Source organism: Mugil cephalus, chromosome 19 (genome assembly GCF_022458985.1).
Source record: "Mugil cephalus isolate CIBA_MC_2020 chromosome 19, CIBA_Mcephalus_1.1, whole genome shotgun sequence".
Taxonomy (NCBI): domain Eukaryota; kingdom Metazoa; phylum Chordata; class Actinopteri; order Mugiliformes; family Mugilidae; genus Mugil; species Mugil cephalus.
Window position 1 is genome coordinate 4,082,673 of NC_061788.1, and position 17,631 is coordinate 4,100,303.

Genomic DNA, 17,631 nt, shown 5'->3' on the forward strand with positions numbered 1-17,631 from the left:
AAGACTCAACGGCTCATGCCAAACCTTTGATAATCTGTTCAATAGCTCAAAATATTAGCTCGTTATAACCATGTAAACACTTGATCTGATCGGTTTAACTGGTTGGAATAAATCCATTCTATCTGAGCATGTTTGACCCATGTGGGGTTAACGTCAGGTGAGGAGGTATATAAATATAGAGTTGGCAAAACAAAAAGGGCTGTAGCTTTTAAAACAGGCCTCCATCTTGGTCACCTTCCATTGAATTAATTCAGTTTTGTTAATAGAGTTTGGAGGATAGACTTTTTTTTATTATTCTGATTGAAGTTTTAGGGCATGTAAAGACATATTTCTAATCAGATAATTTTTACTGGGCATACGTTGTTGGTATACGAACCAAAGTAACAACCTGTGTTTGAGTAATTGCTATTTTCAAGAAGAAAATTACCGATTACCAGTCAATACCTTGTGTTATGTCTGTTGTGTTTTACAAAAATTGGGACACTTTACAGCTTAAAAAAATGTGCTAAAATTAGTTTTTGTTATGCAGCAGATGGAAAAATTCTTCATCCAAATGGTCAAGACAGGATTATCAGAATTTTAGAAATGTCTGCAAAAGGCCGTCAGTAAATCTGTGATTTAAAATCTAAAAATATCCACCTTTTTCCTGAATTCTGAATGTTACCCATGATTCATAGCGGAAGCCGATTTTGCTCTTCCGGTAGCGCTACGTTTCCATGGTTTCAGTAGCTGTCAACATTGCAGTAAACAATGGCTTTTAGCTGTGGATAGCAGCTAGAAATGGGCAAAATCGGAGGTGGGTACTTAATACGAATGTCATGGGAATAGTTATGTTACAGTGACTCATTCGTCATTTCTCACGGACTGAGATTAGATGACTTGAAGCTAAAGCTGGGTGATAGCTACATTGACATTAGTGGACCAGAAAACAGAAAGTATGTCCATTCATCATATTAACGTCCATCCATTTTGGGTAAATTTTACACTTAAAGACCTGTAACCTCAATTCAGTGAATTGTTTTAAGGTGAATTCTCTGGGATGGGATATTGATGAAGTGGTAGGAGCAAACATACACTTTCTTCAGAGGACATTTCAGTTTTAAAGCTGCAAAAGCCGTGCTAGCTTTCGTTTGTTGTTGCTCGGCATTGAGTGTAGAACGTATGGGAAGGTCATTCTCGTCATAGTTATTAGTGCTAAAAACGAGCAGTTTCCAATAAACTTTTCAGTTTCTCTAAATTGTTGTGGCCACCAACAACAGCACAAGTTGAACCTGAGCTCATTTTTCGTGTTTGAGAAGCTTTTTTTCCCCCCTGGCTATTAGTGGGACACCGGTAACATGAAACCGAAAGTAGAATTCTGTCATGACAACTCCCGTAGGCTTCTTTAGAAACGTGGATACCAAAAAAAAGAGCATATAAAATTCCTGGGGACCCACTCACCTCCTGGACGAGCCTTTCCAGCTTGTCAGTGAGTTCGCAGAAGTAGCTGGAGGTGATGAGTCCTAGCCGGCTCTTCTCCAGACAGTCCCGGGCCAGTTCAATTATCTGGTGGTGGGCAAAGCCGAGCACGCCATCTGCCAACGGGAGGACGCTCTCTGGAGAGCTACTGCGTATGATCTCCTGAATCCTTTCCTCCATCTGAGCTGTGGCCTGCAGAAAAGACGAACAGAGGCGTTTGGTGACGCGTGGCAGAATGAATGGTCGGACAAGATCGTAGCAAAGTCAGCCCTCACCTTAGGAAACCGCTCCTTGTAGACGTGATTCATCATGATAATCTCATGGTCGTAACAAGACGGAGATCTTCCAGGGCTGAGACACAAATGACACGAATCAGTAACGTTTTAAATATTTATGTGAAAATATTCTTTTTTTTGAGGGGGGGGGTCGCTACCTGAGACTGCGTGAGCGGGGTCGCATGGCTGTCGCCCTGCGGCATTCGTCCCCGGAGATGCTCTCGGTGCAGAAGTGCTTGGAGAGGAAGTGCAGTTCGTCCGGCGTGGGCTGGAAGGGCAGCTGGTGCAGCTTCTCCTGTGATGAACAGGATGACTGGAAATGAAACAAATATATATTCAACATGAAAAGAAAAGAAAAAAAAAGGAGATGGTGATTTATTTTTATGCGTGGATAAAAGAAAACAATACTAGGGCTGTGGGGTGACAAGAACAAAACTATTCTGATATGTGTGCGCAGGGAAACTCTTAGCTTAGCCTAGCTGACATGTTTAACCTTTCTGCCAAAAGGTTAAACATGTCATTTGTTGTTGTTATTTTTTTTGCACATATAAAATATATAGGGCTAAAAGTTGAGGTGGTTTTGAGAAAGTCAAGCGAGATGCTAAAGTCCTTATGCTAAGCTAATTCATTATTTACATTTAAATAATCACATTTAAATGACATAAATCTCACAAATCTCAAATAAAAATATTAATGGAATCAAATTAAACAATGATATAAATCTCAAATGAAAATAAAAAACCTTTGAACTGCTAATGTTTAGCTTTCATAAGAGCCAAGCTAGCTATTTAACTCCAGTTTAAGTCTTTATGCTAAGCTAATTGGTTGCTTGGTGCAGTTTTACATTTAAATAATTGCATGTACCCACGGTATCACATTAAACAATGATATCAATCTCAAATAAAATTAAAAACCCTGAACTACTAATGTTTAGCTTTTACGAGAGCCAAGCTAGCTGTTTAACCCCAGTTTAAGTCTTTATGCTAGTTGCCCGATCCAGTTTTGTATTTGAATAATTACATTTAAATGACATAAATCTCAAATAAAAATAAAAACCTTTAAATTGTTGGTGTTTAGCTTTCACGAGGGTCAAGCTAGCTGCTAGCGGTATAAGTCTTTATGCTAAGCTAATTAGTTGTTGGGTCCAATTTTATATTTAAATGATCACATGTACTCATGGAAGTAAGAAATAATGGTGCAAATCTAATACATTTTAAATGACCAACTTTTAGTTTGGCAATAGAGTCAGTCTAGGTCTTTAACCTCAGTTTAAGTCTTTATGCTAAGCTAACTAGTTGCTGGTTCCAGTTTTATGTTTAAATGATGATCTAATCTAATAAATCTAACATAAAACCTTTAAAATGCTAACACAGTCTAAGCTAGCTGTTTAACCCTGACTAAAGTCGTTATGCTAAGCTAACCTAAGCGAGGCTAATTAGTTGCTGGCTGCAGCTTCCTGCTGTATTGTACTGTATTAAAATAATCATATGCACTGAAACGTCACATGTACATGACACAATGATATTGTGCTAGTTTTATTAGCTTTATAGACAGCCAAGCTAGCTGTTTAATGCTGATTGGAGACTTCAGGCTAAGCAAGGCAAAGCTAAGCTAATTAGTTAGTAGCTTTGGTTCTATATTTAACCAAAATGATCGCGTTAACAATAGACAAAAAGTTTAAATCACTCAACTGAAATGACTGCAGAGCCAGATAGCTAATCTGTCTTTATGCTAAGCTAAAGCTAGATTAATTAGTTGCAGGCTGTAGTTTCATATTTAAATAATGTATGTATGTAAAGTCACTAGCTGTGAAAACAAAATATAACTTGCATTATATTAAAAGTGTTTTAAACAGATTTAACTGAGTCTGACCTTTACCGCATATAAAAAAATACATTATTGCTCATAATGTTACTCATAAAGTTTCACCTGAGAAACAAAAGCATGGGGTGAAAAAGAGGAAATGCACTCCATGAGCAGACATCACGAAAAACAAAAACACAATGTCACAGCTCATTTTCAGTCCACATGACACAGTGTAATTCCTGTAAATGAGTGTTAGTGAGTGCAAACGTACTCTGCAGTAAACTCTGACTGCTTCCTGAACACGATAAAGCTGATATGGACAGATGGAGACAGGGGAAGTAGACGCACTATGAGAAAGTGTTTACTCTGGAACAAATCTCTTTCCTCTCACACAGACTTTGTTCACAAAGACTCAAACACTATCAGACGTGTAGTTAAATACACGAGTAAACAGAGCCAGCGCGATAAAAAACTAAATGCCACATCAATGTCAACATAACTTTTTGATTTGAATACACATTTTATCACGTTTTAACACCATGAATTAGTTTTACTTTTAAAGCAGGGTAAGTGTGGTTATTAAGAACATGTAGTTTATTAACTGTAGATAATCCACATGGCTCATTTGGTTTCATAATTTGGGTTCAGTAAATATTCACCAATCAGGCATAACATTATGAGCACCTTCCTAATATTGCGTAGGTCTCATTTGTATAATAACCCCTGACTGGTCCAATCAGAACGGGTGGGAGAGTTTGATTTGGTCACCGCTGGCATCATACATCAAGGTTTTACCACCACGCAGATGACACTCAACTGTACACACCGATCAGCCATAACATTATGACCAATTTCCTAGTATTGTTTATGTCTCCTTTGTGCCTCCAAAACAGCTGTGACGCATTAGAGAACGGACATGAGCCTTCTGAGGGTTTCCCCCATTGTGTCTGGCAACACAATGTTGTTAGCAGGGTCCTATGGGTTGAGGGGAGGGGCCACAGTTACTTTATCAGTTTGGGATCTAGTGAAGGTCAACAACTTATGCTGTTTTGCATGTATTTTTGAGTTGTTCCTACAACATTTTTGTGTGTCTGTGTCAGGCTGCATCCTGCTGCTATCAAGGAGTGTCATTGCTACGGGGGTATCTGGTCTGGTCTGGTCTGGTCTAGGTGGGTGCTACATGTCTAAGTAACATCTACAGGAATGAAAAGTTTCCTAGCAGAACATTGAACTGTCACAAGATGGTTCAATGATATTTACTTGGAAGTGGTTTGAATGTTGTGACTGATCGGTGTACATACACATATCGATGGTGTCTTCTTTTGTTATTGGCTATTATTACTTTGTAAATGGTTGTTTTTGTTAAGTTGTGTATAGGTGTTTTCAAAAATAGTGGTGGACGATACGTCTCAGGACAATGCTGATGCATCCTTTCATTGTGCCTTTATGATATACTGTATGTTCATAGTGCATTAAACAGCTGACTAACAGTCTTCAAGACTCGCATGCATATCTGGTAGGAATTTTTGTTATTTTTTTGCAAAATATCCTATTGACAAACTTTTCCAGGAGAAGACTGAATAAATAAAAGAGGGAGGTGGAAATCTGCGCTGCACATGAAGCAAAGATATTAGCAGACCATGTCTATTAACCAGCAATGTGAACAGCTGTAGCAGTAGTACTGTTAGACAACGGTGTATTTTGTGCATGTAAATGTAGGAGGACGCTTACAGAGACGGTGGAGCTCGGTGTGTTGGTTCCATATCCAGAGGACGGGAGGGAGGCCAATGACCAGCGGCGACCATCGGTTCTGTAACAGAAAAGAAAAGGTAAAAACATGAATTCATTCATCAACTCAACAAATTAACACTTAATTAGTACTATAATCAGATTTTAAAACACCACTCAGTAAGAACAAAGATGGGTTCTTACTGCAACATGCTTCATGAAGACACTCATTTTTGTCTTTTTATATGTTTGGATCTAATGATCACATGGTTGCAGATGAATGATTTACACTACACAAAAAAAAACTAACAAAAAAAACAAAAAAACGAAAGGTTCAACCAGACGCCTGAATGATGCAAAAGAAAACTTTGGAGTTAAGGTGAGACGAACTGATGATGTGGATTTTAAAGTGTAAAATGAAACCTAGTAGCATGAAGTTACCTGTCTGCTCTGTGGCAATGACTGTGGGTTATAATAAACAAAATATACATAATTATATGATATCATGTAGAGAAATGGCATAAAACAAAATAACCGATGCCGTTTCTGGAAATATAAATAGACTTTAAAGTATTCATACAGTGGGGGAAATAAGTATTTGATCCCCTGCTGAATTTGTAAGTTTGCCCACTTCCATAGAAATGATCAGACTCTGGTTTTTATGGTTGTTTACTGGTTATGGGTATAGACAGAATATCAGTCGAAAATGCATAAAAAACACACAATCTAAAAGTTATAAATTGTTATGTATTTTATTAAGGGAAATAAGTATTTGATCCCCAAGCACAACACAAGTCAGTACTTTGTAGAGAAACCTTTGTTGGCAAGCACAGCAATGAGACGTTTCTTGTAGTTGGTCACCAGGTTTGCACACAGCGCAGGAGGGATTTTGGCCCATTCATCTTTACAGACAGTCTCTAAATCCTTCAAGTTTCTTGGCTGCCTCTTGGAAACTCGGAGCTTCAGCTCCCTCCACAGGTTTTCGATCGGGTTAAGGTCTGGAGACTGAATAGGCCACTCCATGACCTTAATATGCTTCTTCTTGAGCCACTCCTTTGTTGTCCTGGCAGTATGTTTTGGGTCATTGTCATGTTGGAAAACCCACCCACGAGGCATCTTCAGTGTTCTTGCTGAGGAAAGAAGGTTTTTGTCCAAGATGTTACAGTACATGGCTGCATTCATTGGCCCCATAATTCGGTGAAGTTGCCCTGTACCCTTTGCTGAAAAACAGCCCCAAAACATGATGTTTCCACCTCCATGCTTAACCGTGGGTATGGTGTTCTTTGGGTCATACTCACGTTTTTTCATCCTCCAAACACGGCGGGTTGAGTTAATGCCAAATAGCTCAACTTTGGTTTCGTCAGACCACAGCACTTTCTCCCAAGCCTTCTCTGAGTCATTTAGATGTTCACTGGCAAACTTAAGGCGGGCCTGTACATGTGCCTTCTTGAGCAGGGGGACCTTGCGGGCACTGCAAGAGTTCAATCCATAACGGCGCAGTGTGTTGCCAACTGTTTTCTTGGTGACGGAGGTCCCAACTGCTTCCAGATCATTAACAAGCTCCTGCCGTGTTGTTTTAGGCTGCTCCCTCACCTTTCTCATCATCATCCTCACTCCATGAGGCGAGATTTTGCGGGGAGCTCCAGACCGAGGACAGTTGATGGTTCTTTTATGGGTCTTCCACTTGCGAATAATGGCACCAATAGTTGTCACCTTCTCACCAAGCCTTTTTCTGATGGTTTTGTAACCTATACCAGCCTTGTGCAGGTCTACAATCTTGTCCCTGACATCTTTTGACAGCTCTTTGGTCTTGCCCATGGTGCTGTAGAAGTTGGAATGTAAGAAACTGATTCTTAGAGCAGGTGTGCTTTATATACATGACGAGTTAAGATCAGGAGTATTGGTAATTAGTTGACTGAGCACAGCTGTGTGCCACATGCGCACCAGCCAATCTGTAGGAGCCTGAATTCTAAGTGAATTGTTGGGGATCAAATACTTATTTCCCTTAATAAAATACATAACAATTTATAACTTTTAGATTGTGTGTTTTTTATGCATTTTCGACTGATATTCTGTCTATACCCATAACCAGTAAACAACCATAAAAACCAGAGTCTGATCATTTCTATGGAAGTGGGCAAACTTACAAATTCAGCAGGGGATCAAATACTTATTTCCCCCACTGTATGTGCTGGCAGAGAAAATATCACATTTGTTACGGCCTCTCTACGGTCTTTACTGGCTGATTTGAAGAAATGGAGGTGAGGTTACCTTCGTGCAAAGGAGAAATGAGCAGAGGCACTGGGAGAAAAATTCCTAGGACTGTCTTGTGGACTTGTTCCTGTAAGAAAATCACACAAGGAAAAAAAGAATACAGTTAATTTAAAAGCAGAAAAACTACACAGCATGCAGCAAACATCAATAAGGATTCATATCTGAATATTTGAGCCAAAAGAAAGATGTTAAACATACAATAAAAAAAAACACAGATTAATACAAAAAAATATTAATAAATAAATAAATAATAATATAATATAATATAATATAATATAATATAATATAATATAATATAATATAATATAATATAATATAAAATAACAATTTTAATTGTTTATGAATGTATAGATAAATGTACTAGAGACTGACCGATATGGATTTTTTTTTAGGGCCGATACTGATTTCTTTACCTCAGCATTGGCTGATGGTCGATACGTGCTGCAGATTATTCTGAGCCGATATTTACAAAATATCCTTCAATGATAACAAAAGTCTCATTTTAACCAAAAACATACACATTTTTTGTGGTTGATTGACAACCTGCGCTATTAGCTTGCCCAAGACAGAAAAAAAACGTCAGGTAGCATTTTCCAGCTTCCAGCTGCACGCACTCTGTTAGTGGGGGAGGGGCAATGTATGGGCTGCATGGGTCCGTGGCATCTCCAGCAGCACAGGACTGGCTGTGGATGCGCCTGTTTGTAAATCTTGCCAGGAGAAAAAAAAAAAAATATCTATATTTATATATAAATGTATCTGTGAACGCACCCGTTATCGGCCAATACTGATACCAGTAAAAAAACGCAAATATCGGTCTGATATATCGGCCCGCCGATATAATGTATTAACTGATAAATGCTGGACTGTTTCAGCTTAAAAAAAAAAATTAATTCATAGCAGGAGTTTCATTTCATACCACACAACATTTAATTTGTTAAATCAGATTCTACCACAGATTAATGCATCTCATCTGGACCTTACAGTATCTCCTCTACATCTCAACATTAGCCACAGTGGTGATTGTTTTCTAAGTATCTGCTTCATCAACGGAACATTCATTAAATGCTTATTGTTGTTCAGCCTGTTTGGTTTTGCATCAGATCTAATTTCCGTCCTCTTCTCTCTAATCCTACCCTCCACTTGCCATTTGTCATTTTTCTTAAACCGTGTGCTTTGACCAGCGTGATTTTTATAAGCCTCCTGGATTCTATGCAAAGAAACGTCTAAATGTCAAAACTCGTCGAAGCCAGATGGAAGCGTTTTGTTGGAGATTAACGCGCTCCTCTTGCTGAACTTCTGGGGAAAAAAAAAAAACTGTGAAAAGCCTGACGGGCAAATAACTCGTGCAAACTGCCTTGATGTTACTATAAAAAACCCACAAAGAGTCGCTGCACGCTTCAAACATGCAGGCAGCATGTGGGAAGTCATACGGCAGCATTAACCAGACAGTGAGAGTGAAGGGAGAGCTGAATCTCAAGAGTCTGGAGAGTTTGATGATGAAAGGCTCAACCCTAAAGACATCTAGAGTTATCATCTTATAGAGAAAGTGATGGTTGGTAGCCTCATTTTGATCTTGAATGCAACTATTCTACCTTAAAATAAGAGCTTAATAACTATTTTACTAACATTTTAGCATGAAATAACCTGGACTGACTTATACGATTAAAGGATTTGTGACGTTTTATGGCTCAAAAGTTCAGCTAGCTACATGAAGAAGCTCAGTACAGACACTTGACGTCAGAAGAGAAAGCTGATGAAGAAGAAACTGGAGTAAAGAAAAGAAAACATGACACTGGTGGTTGCTGAGAGCTTTGCGATATAAATAGCTGCAAAACTGGCATCAAAAACGGCTTCTTCCCGATAAGACTAGTATAGTATTATAGTTTGGTATTATATAGCATTATAGTATGAACAGGTAATATTAGCCAGCTTGCTATGGCTCCATTAGCCAAGTAATTGTAAAAGACAACCAAGCTACAACACATGGGGGAGGGGATACATGCAGTTCCACAAATGGCCACTTGAGACTGGCTCCAAAAATGAGACCTGCGCTGAATGAGGTTTACTGCTTACTGTGTGGAGGAGGGGCTTAAATTTCCACTCGTAATCCAACTCTTTGCCTATTTCTTAGCTAGCCAAGATTTAGCTTGGCTACTTCTCCGCCTACAAATATTTAGTGGCCTGGAGTCACTTTGTTGGGAAATGCTCCTGTAAACATCTGCTGTCATCTGAGTTGAATTTGTTTACGACTAAACAGCTGCCATCAGAGAAGAGAGATATTTGGAGTCTGACCTGTTGCAAAAGATGGTGACAGCAATGAATTTAAAAGGATAATGTCACTCCGCTCTGGTATTTGTTTCCTTTGTATTGACCCTATAATGACATCCATGCTCTTATTTAACGTGCAAATACATAAATAAAAATGAACTCTTTTTCCCCTCCAACATTTATAACATGAACATATTTAACCTCCTGAGACCGAAGCTTTTAACTGGTATACATCTTTAATTTCTCCAAAGTATTTGGGATCAGTGGAACCTTAAGACAAATAAAAACTATGCATCATCTTTCAACAGGAAGTAGTAGTCTTTGGGAAAAAAAAAACAATGTCCTCATATGTGGACACTAGGATTATTTCATTATTTATATTATAATGAAGTCACCAATGGGTGTAAATGTTTATTTTAACACCTGACTGTTAGGCTGTCTTTGTTCTTAAGACGGAACTGCAAACAATGAAGTGCCAACATCCTCAAACAAGTTCTTTGCTAATTCGCAAAAATTGCTAATTTCTTAAATTTTTATGTCATATTAAACTAGAAATGTTAGGATAATAAGAGTAAATAAATATGTTTTAACGTTTGCAACCACTAGACTAAAGCGTCCACTAATGAGGACAATGGGTTTATATGAAGCAGGATAAGCTGCCTAATGTCCCCATATGAGGACGGAGGGTCTCAGGAGATTAAATTCATCTGTAACAAAAAAGGTTTAGAATTTCAGGGCTTTCTAAAAAGCAGCCATTAGGAGTCACATTTCCACCCCCATGAAGTAAAAACAAAGCTTTTGTCCCAACACAATTACAGCCTCCACTAAGGAAGTGACCAAACAGTTAATTAACCACCAGCTACAATGCCACCACCTCCTGTGATAACAAAGATGGCCTTTCCCAGAGAAAACAACAAAGATCGAGTCATACAAGTCTTTGTTAGCTGTGAATGTTTAACTGAACTGTAACTGTAATCAGGTCAAGATGTTAACCTCTTCCCTCGAGGAGTTTGGCTGCACCTGAGCAGACAGGAAGAACGCTTCAACTCGTCTTTTATGGAAGGAGCAAAAAGGTTTAATCTGCTCCAGAGCTAAGAGCAGAGAAAAAACATCAAGTCCTTTCTGGTCCTGTCTTACCTTTGCTACAAATATTCCTCCTGAGCCACAGAGTCAAGTCGTCCCAGAGCTGGACGCATTGGTTAGCGATGACGCCGTTGCCGTCCGGCTCTGCGTCCATCTTAAAAGAGTTTCACATTCAGACTGAGAAACCGCAAGTCTCTGCTGGTCTCTGCGTTCGCTGCTGACCAATGCCAGGAAATAAAACGCCCTGTGGTAAATGAGGCCTCCCCTCCCTCTGCTCCTGTGCATTTCCTCTCTGCAGGCCAACACTTCCTCACCCAAAACAATTACCGCCTTTTGATTCTTGAGTTCGTTACTTTCTCACCCAAACACGACAGAGACGACCTGATGGGGACACCGAAGATGCACCACTCTCCGTCCGCTGTCATTCCTCTAAATACCAGACAAGTCTTTATTGCATCCTGTATTAAGCTCAGTCTGCACATGTATTAGTCTCACTTTCATAATATCATTATTGTTTGAGTGCTGCCATTTGAGGCCTGTGTTGTTTTTGCTCTACACAATGGACTGCATTCCTGTTGGGGGAACAACGCTGTGAGTTAGCGGCGCCTCCTCTGGGACACACACACTGGGACGATGACGACAACGACACAGTGATGTCACGTCATCAGCAAAGACGTGAACGCGTTACACTCACCTGTTAGAGACGAGAGAGGGGAGTGAGGACGAGGTAAACCTGAAGACTGACCGCTTCCTATCAGGCTTTTTCTGTTGCTTGTTCTGCAGCTGTGAAACGACACAGGAAAAAAACACAATCAAAAACAAGGTTTAAAATGAATTAGTACAGGTAAAGGACAAAGTCTATATGACTAGTGATATTCTATCGATACTAGGGCTGGGTATCGATACTGATTTCTAGATTTAATTTGATTCATTATCAATTTATTTTGAGATTTTTCAACCTTTTTGCGTAAGACTAAAAGCTGAGATTTCTAATGAGAGGATGAAGGAAATGCGCTGGAGTTGAACGAACTGATATCAGATCTTTCACATTGATTTTTTATTGATTTGACTCTGAAAATAGTTGTTTTCTAAACCCAGCCCTAATCGATACATAGATAACAAGTAATAATCTTTTATTACATCTACTGCAAACGTGAACTGAACTTTTTGCTCATTTTATTGCCTCAGTCCACTAGATGGTGCTGTTGAGTATTTATCAGATTTGATTCGAAATCGAGTAATTTAAAGATATTTCAGATATGAAACCATTTTACTTCAGATTTGTGATATTTCCGCAATATTTTCTTATGTAGTTTCGCATCTTTCATGTGTCTTTGCCATTGGGCAACTCTTCTCTGTTGTTATAGTTTTTAAATCCAATCAACTTTCAGACCTGGAGGTGCTCTCATCCCAGCCCTAATCAATACATAGATAACAAGTAATAATCTTTTATTACATCTATTGCATATGTTAATTAAACTTTTTTCTCATATAGCTGCCAGCATCCACTAGATGGTGCTGTTGAGTATTTAGGAAGCTAGTAAAAAGGGCCGACCTTCTAGATTAGATTCGAAATCACTTAAGTTTAAAGATATTTCAGATACGTAACCATTTACTCCAAACTAAAACAGCTGTTTTGTAAGATTCGTGATATTTCTGTAATATTTTCTCCTGTAGTTTCGCCTTTTTCATGTGTCTTTGCCATTGCTATCTGTAATAATCTTTTATTACATCTATTGCAAACGCGAATTTTCTCATTTTTATTGCCTCAGTCCACTAGATGGTGCTGTTGAGTATTTAGGAAGCTAGTAAAAAGGGCCGACCTTCCAGATTAGGTTCGAAATCGCTTAAGTTTAAGGATATTTTGGATATGTAACCATTTACTCCAAACTAAAATAACTCTTTTGTTAGATTTGTGATATTTCCGCAATATTTTCTTCTGTAGTTTCGCCTTTTTCATGTGTCTTTGCCATTGCTATCTGTAATAATCTTTTATTACATCTACTGCAAACGTGAATTTTCTCATTTTATTGCCTCAGTCCACTAGATGGTGCTGTTGAGTATTTTTGTGGTGAGTGAGTGCGTTAATTTTTCACATTATATGTTATCGCTAATAGCAAGAATGTTGCTTTAATATGCTATCATGAGACTGGTTATTCCTCTGTTAATTGCTGCCCTTATAAAACAGCAGGACAGTATAAAGGCTTTTAAAAGACATCACTCCATGCCTCAGACCTTCAGGCAGGTACTTTAAAAGAGCCTCTTTAGTCTAAAGTCAAGATGGGCCCTGGTTGAAGATCTGAGGCTGAGCTCATTAAAAGCTACAACTTTGAAGAAGTTTTAATGTTATTGGTTAAAATATTCAACTTTCAAACTGACCAGAAAAGAGAGAGGACAGGAAGCATGTGATATGATGTTGTTAAAAGCCGATCGGTGGTGTTTGGTAGACTTTAATCATGCAAGTTTCTGAAGACCCCGACCCCTCACCAGACCTTTAGAGCTAAAGAAGCTATTTGTAGGGTTTCTAGAAGATATATTGTCACTCATCCATTTCCACTTGGTATTTTGCATATACCACATCCTGGATGAGTGAGAACCCTTCACAGACCACAACCGAGTACAGTTATCTCAGATTTATCTTAATTTATCTATCGGACACATAAAAATTTGTAGTTCGACCTCAAAAACCAACCAATGATTCGTATATATGTGGTTGATGTTCCTGCACCAATTAAATTAAATTAACACAAAAATATACAAACTCAGTCTCAGCTCATCATGGCTATGTACCTACAAGCCAACCACCAAACAAAACCAAAAAAGGAGAAAAACTCCTTCGCAACGACGCTCTCCAGTGGTATGCTAGCTGCTGTTAGCCTAGAAGGCTACAATGTTTATAGATGCGCAACTCACAAAATGCTGATTAAACAAGAAAACATTATCAAGCTGCTGGATTATTGATCCAAACTTCAAATTTTAGATAAAAATTCAGGGAAGAAACAGATAATCAGTCAGTCGAGATGAGTCACATCTGGACTTGTGACTTTAGACTTGTCAAAAAAATGTTATCAGAGTAAATAGGCGAAATTATTTCAACATACGTTACTCAACAGTGGTTAAATTTCACAATTTCACAACACTGGTTGTTGAATTTAACAAATCCACGCTGATTTAAAGGGTTGATGTTGGGGATGTGAAGTCATAAAATTGGTATTTCCCAAACGTTCTGGCTCCTTTTCACACTTGTTTTATTCCGCCAACAAAGAGTGACCCCTGTCTACACCAGCAGCTAATTACAGATTCAAAATCATTACAGCTTCTGCTACTACGCTGCCATTAAGGTGATACAGTGATTCACAGAGACACTAAGTTCTCCAGTCAGTGGTAAACGGAGGCAGAACATCTTGGTTGTGTTCACAGCATTCATGAAGCTTTTCTATTTGTTGTGTTAATACAGGACGGTGACTCACGAGGAGCCGCTGTCATCAACAACATGTGACTCATAAATGAAGCCCAGGTTTTTAACCTTGAATCATTTCAATGGAAAAGCAGCTTCGGTGTTGGATGCTTAGTTTATAATTTCAAATTAGTGGCTGTTAAGTGGGAAACACATAAAGCCTGAAGAAGAACACGACTTCCCTTCAAGGGCAGAGACTCAATGACATCCTGTTACATAACCTCCTCACAGATGTGAATTTTTTTTTGAAGATGCTATTCAGTAATAATTTCCCTCCTAGAAATGAGGGAGAAAACACATTTACTGTGTTCTCTCAAGTGTTCGAACACTGAAGCAAATAAAGAGACAAAATCAATTTTCCTGCAGTGACAACAACAACAACAACAACAACAAACACTGAAGAGAAAGAAGAAAGAGTGGCAGTTAGCTGCAGGTGCAGCAGAGATCACATAACGAGATCGGCTTCTGCACCGATGCGGTCGTCACTGTCGGCTGCATAAACCTCGGAGATTTGACATGTTTACGCAAAATCAAGACTCAAATGATTCTATTCAGATCCTGACACATGGACACTAAATACAAGGATTGAACATAAACAACATATTATAATTACACTAAGTCTACAGTGGCTTCCTTTGTGCTATCTGCGCATACTATTTATGAAGAGCTTTAGGTGCAGGTGTAACACAAAAAACAGCAAAATTGTTCAAACATTTCCTTATTTCTTTGTGATGATTTATTTATAATACTTGTCTACATGTTACACTCCTTGGCATGGTCGAAAAACAGCATGGCTGCCCCAGTGTTAACCCACCCGATAATATAGACAGAAAACCAGAGGCTTTCACAGCTTATAAACAATGTGATGTTTTTTGAGGGGCAGGGCTTAGCTGGAGGCAAAAGTTCTCAAACACTACAGCCTGTAAACACCAGTAAGCATATTTCAACCAACTGTTTTGGTAAAACTTCCAAGTTATTGTTTTTGGCTCAAAAAATACAACAAGACGACGTTTTCATGGTTGACAGTTACAGTGTCAGCCTCAAGCTTCCCTCTGTTTCGCCTTTAGCTAAATGTAGTGACGTCACAAAGCTGTATTTAAGTGTCACTGCAGGGATTGTGATTTCTTCTTCTGTGGTATCTCCTATATTTTCACCCCTCTAGTCACGTTTCTAATCAGCATCATCGTCATCTTTCTTTTAATTGTCATTATTACATCTGTATTTACCTTACTGCTCAAATTTATTCACTGTGTGTTAAGCTAACTTCCCTCTCATCATAATATTTGCTTTGTTCACGTTGGACCAGGAGCATGCAGCTAAATGACATAATCGTTTTATTATTGTAAATAAATTTGCCAGAATAACTGGAGATCACCTCAGAGAGCTAGTGTGTGTCAAGTCCTTATTAACCCAACGCAACACAACACAAAGCAGAAGTCTACTGGTCAAAATGCCCCAAAACACCTCAAACAAAATGCAAAAGTACGAGACTTTATCTTCCTACATCGAATTAATTCAACAGAAGAAGATGACAAGTTTGAAGTAGGAGGATTAAACGAGGGAGAAGAAGGAGGAGGTGGAGAATGAAAAGAAGAACAAAAGGAAGGACACAAAGGACGGGAAGAAGAAGGAGGAGGAAGATGAGGACGTGGATGAGAAAGAAAGAAAGAAAGAAAGAAGAGGAAGAAAAAGCAGGAGAAAGAAGAAGGAGAAGAAGAAACCTTATTGCCAGTCTTAAATATCTAAAGTAGAAGAAGATGAACCAAGATTTCTCCACGTCAAACACTTCTTGTTCTACTTCCATGTTTCTGTTCCCTCTTTCAACTTGTCACATGCTCAGAAAGAATGGATTTGTTTCCAACCAGAGAGAAACCAGCACATCAAGCGTTCACATGGTTATTAGGAGCTGAAAACAATTAAAACTACGATGCATTGACACTACAGCACTAGACAGTGGACTGGGCTGATACTTGTGATTCCTCAGTATGAAGCCAACACACGACATGTGATTGTTGCAGCTCAAGGTTTTATTACCACTAAACTGATTAGCTATTCAACAGCATCCATGTAGACGGAGGGAGGGGTGGGCTTTTATTATTTGCTGTAATGTTTTGAGTTTTTATTTGCGTGAAGCACTTTGCGTTGCATTTTTTGTATGAAAAGTGGCACAGAAATAATGTCTGACTTGATTTGATGTAGCAGCAGAGGAACGTTCATAGCCCCAACCAAAGGATTCACATTTATTTTAATTAAAAGTTATTGTGTGGCTCTGATCCAGTAGCGTATGGAATATCAATCTTAGCTAATACTCATTAAGACATTTGTTTTTAATATTTCTGCACTGAGATTTAGCTGCAGTTATTTTCATAGCCTTAAAGACGTGGTCTGTGTCTGAAAACTGTGCTGCACACTATCACAACTAAGCTAATAAAACTATTAAAGAAGCCATTTTCAGTTTCTGGACATTAACATATGAATGCTCACTCAACACAAAGAGTCTAAGGAGGCCTGTGAATGACTAAGATTGGTGCTGAAACCAGACAAACAGGAAGAAGACGCATTAATAGCCACATGCTAATGTGGTAGTTAGCTAATGTGATGATAAATAGAAGACAATAAACCGAAGCAGAAGAATTTTTCAAGATCCTCTTCTCTGTCATCTCAGACTACAGGGCTGGAAAAATCACAGTGCAACACTCGCGACAAGAAATTATTTCAGTGAATGCACCACCGCACGGGATCTATCGAGGAAGCAGGCGTAAAAACAACCGTGATTTGGAGCTACTCTACTGTCCTCTAGGAGGCAACAATTTCCCCTGCAAGTTGACTTACTGACAACCAAACAAACCAAAGAAGTAGAAAAAGAAGGGAAACCTATTTGCAAGCGGCAACTCTAGGTCTGAGCGATGAAGCCCATGTGTAAGTGCAAAAAACTGCAGTTCATCGAGTGGAAACTTTACAACATTATTGATTTGTGATCTTTTTTCTAACTCTTTTGTTTATTTTTCATTAAGGTTTAAAATTCTGCATAATTGAGGGCGTTCTCGCTTTGAGTGACAGGTGGTAGCCTGAGCTAACAGGTAGTGGACGTCAGGTGTCATGTCCATATTTGGAGTATCCACGTGTGGGCGGAGTAAAGCTCATCTGACTACAAGCCCTGCCCACTTTGGGCTTCATTTTTGAGGTTCAGAATCCAACAGGTGACGTCACGATGTGTTTGTCCATAGTATAAACAGTCGATCCTACTTTGCAAGGACTCTCCACAGTGGTGTGCTAGCTGGC

At 38.9% G+C, this 17,631-nt stretch overlaps 1 protein-coding gene across 14 annotated transcripts in view; it reads right to left on the bottom strand.

Moving 5' to 3' along the window:
* mast4 (microtubule associated serine/threonine kinase family member 4) overlaps positions 1–17,631 on the bottom strand; it is a 116,960-nt gene that overhangs the window by 22,666 nt on the left and 76,663 nt on the right. For 7 of the 14 annotated variants that reach the window (XM_047570588.1, XM_047570583.1, XM_047570587.1 and 4 more), the window contains 7 exons: positions 11,587–11,675; positions 7,539–7,608; positions 5,709–5,729; positions 5,271–5,349; positions 1,892–2,046; positions 1,734–1,809; positions 1,441–1,650 (listed from right to left, as the gene is read on the bottom strand). In XM_047570588.1, the coding sequence (XP_047426544.1) occupies positions 1,441–1,650; positions 1,734–1,809; positions 1,892–2,046; positions 5,271–5,349; positions 5,709–5,729; positions 7,539–7,608; positions 11,587–11,675 (700 nt within the window). Of the gene's footprint in view, positions 1–1,440; positions 1,651–1,733; positions 1,810–1,891; positions 2,047–5,270; positions 5,350–5,708; positions 5,730–7,538; positions 7,609–10,946; positions 11,534–11,586; positions 11,676–17,631 lie in introns of those variants that run through there. The other 7 variants (XM_047570585.1, XM_047570589.1, XM_047570592.1 and 4 more) reach the window with 5 other exon arrangements.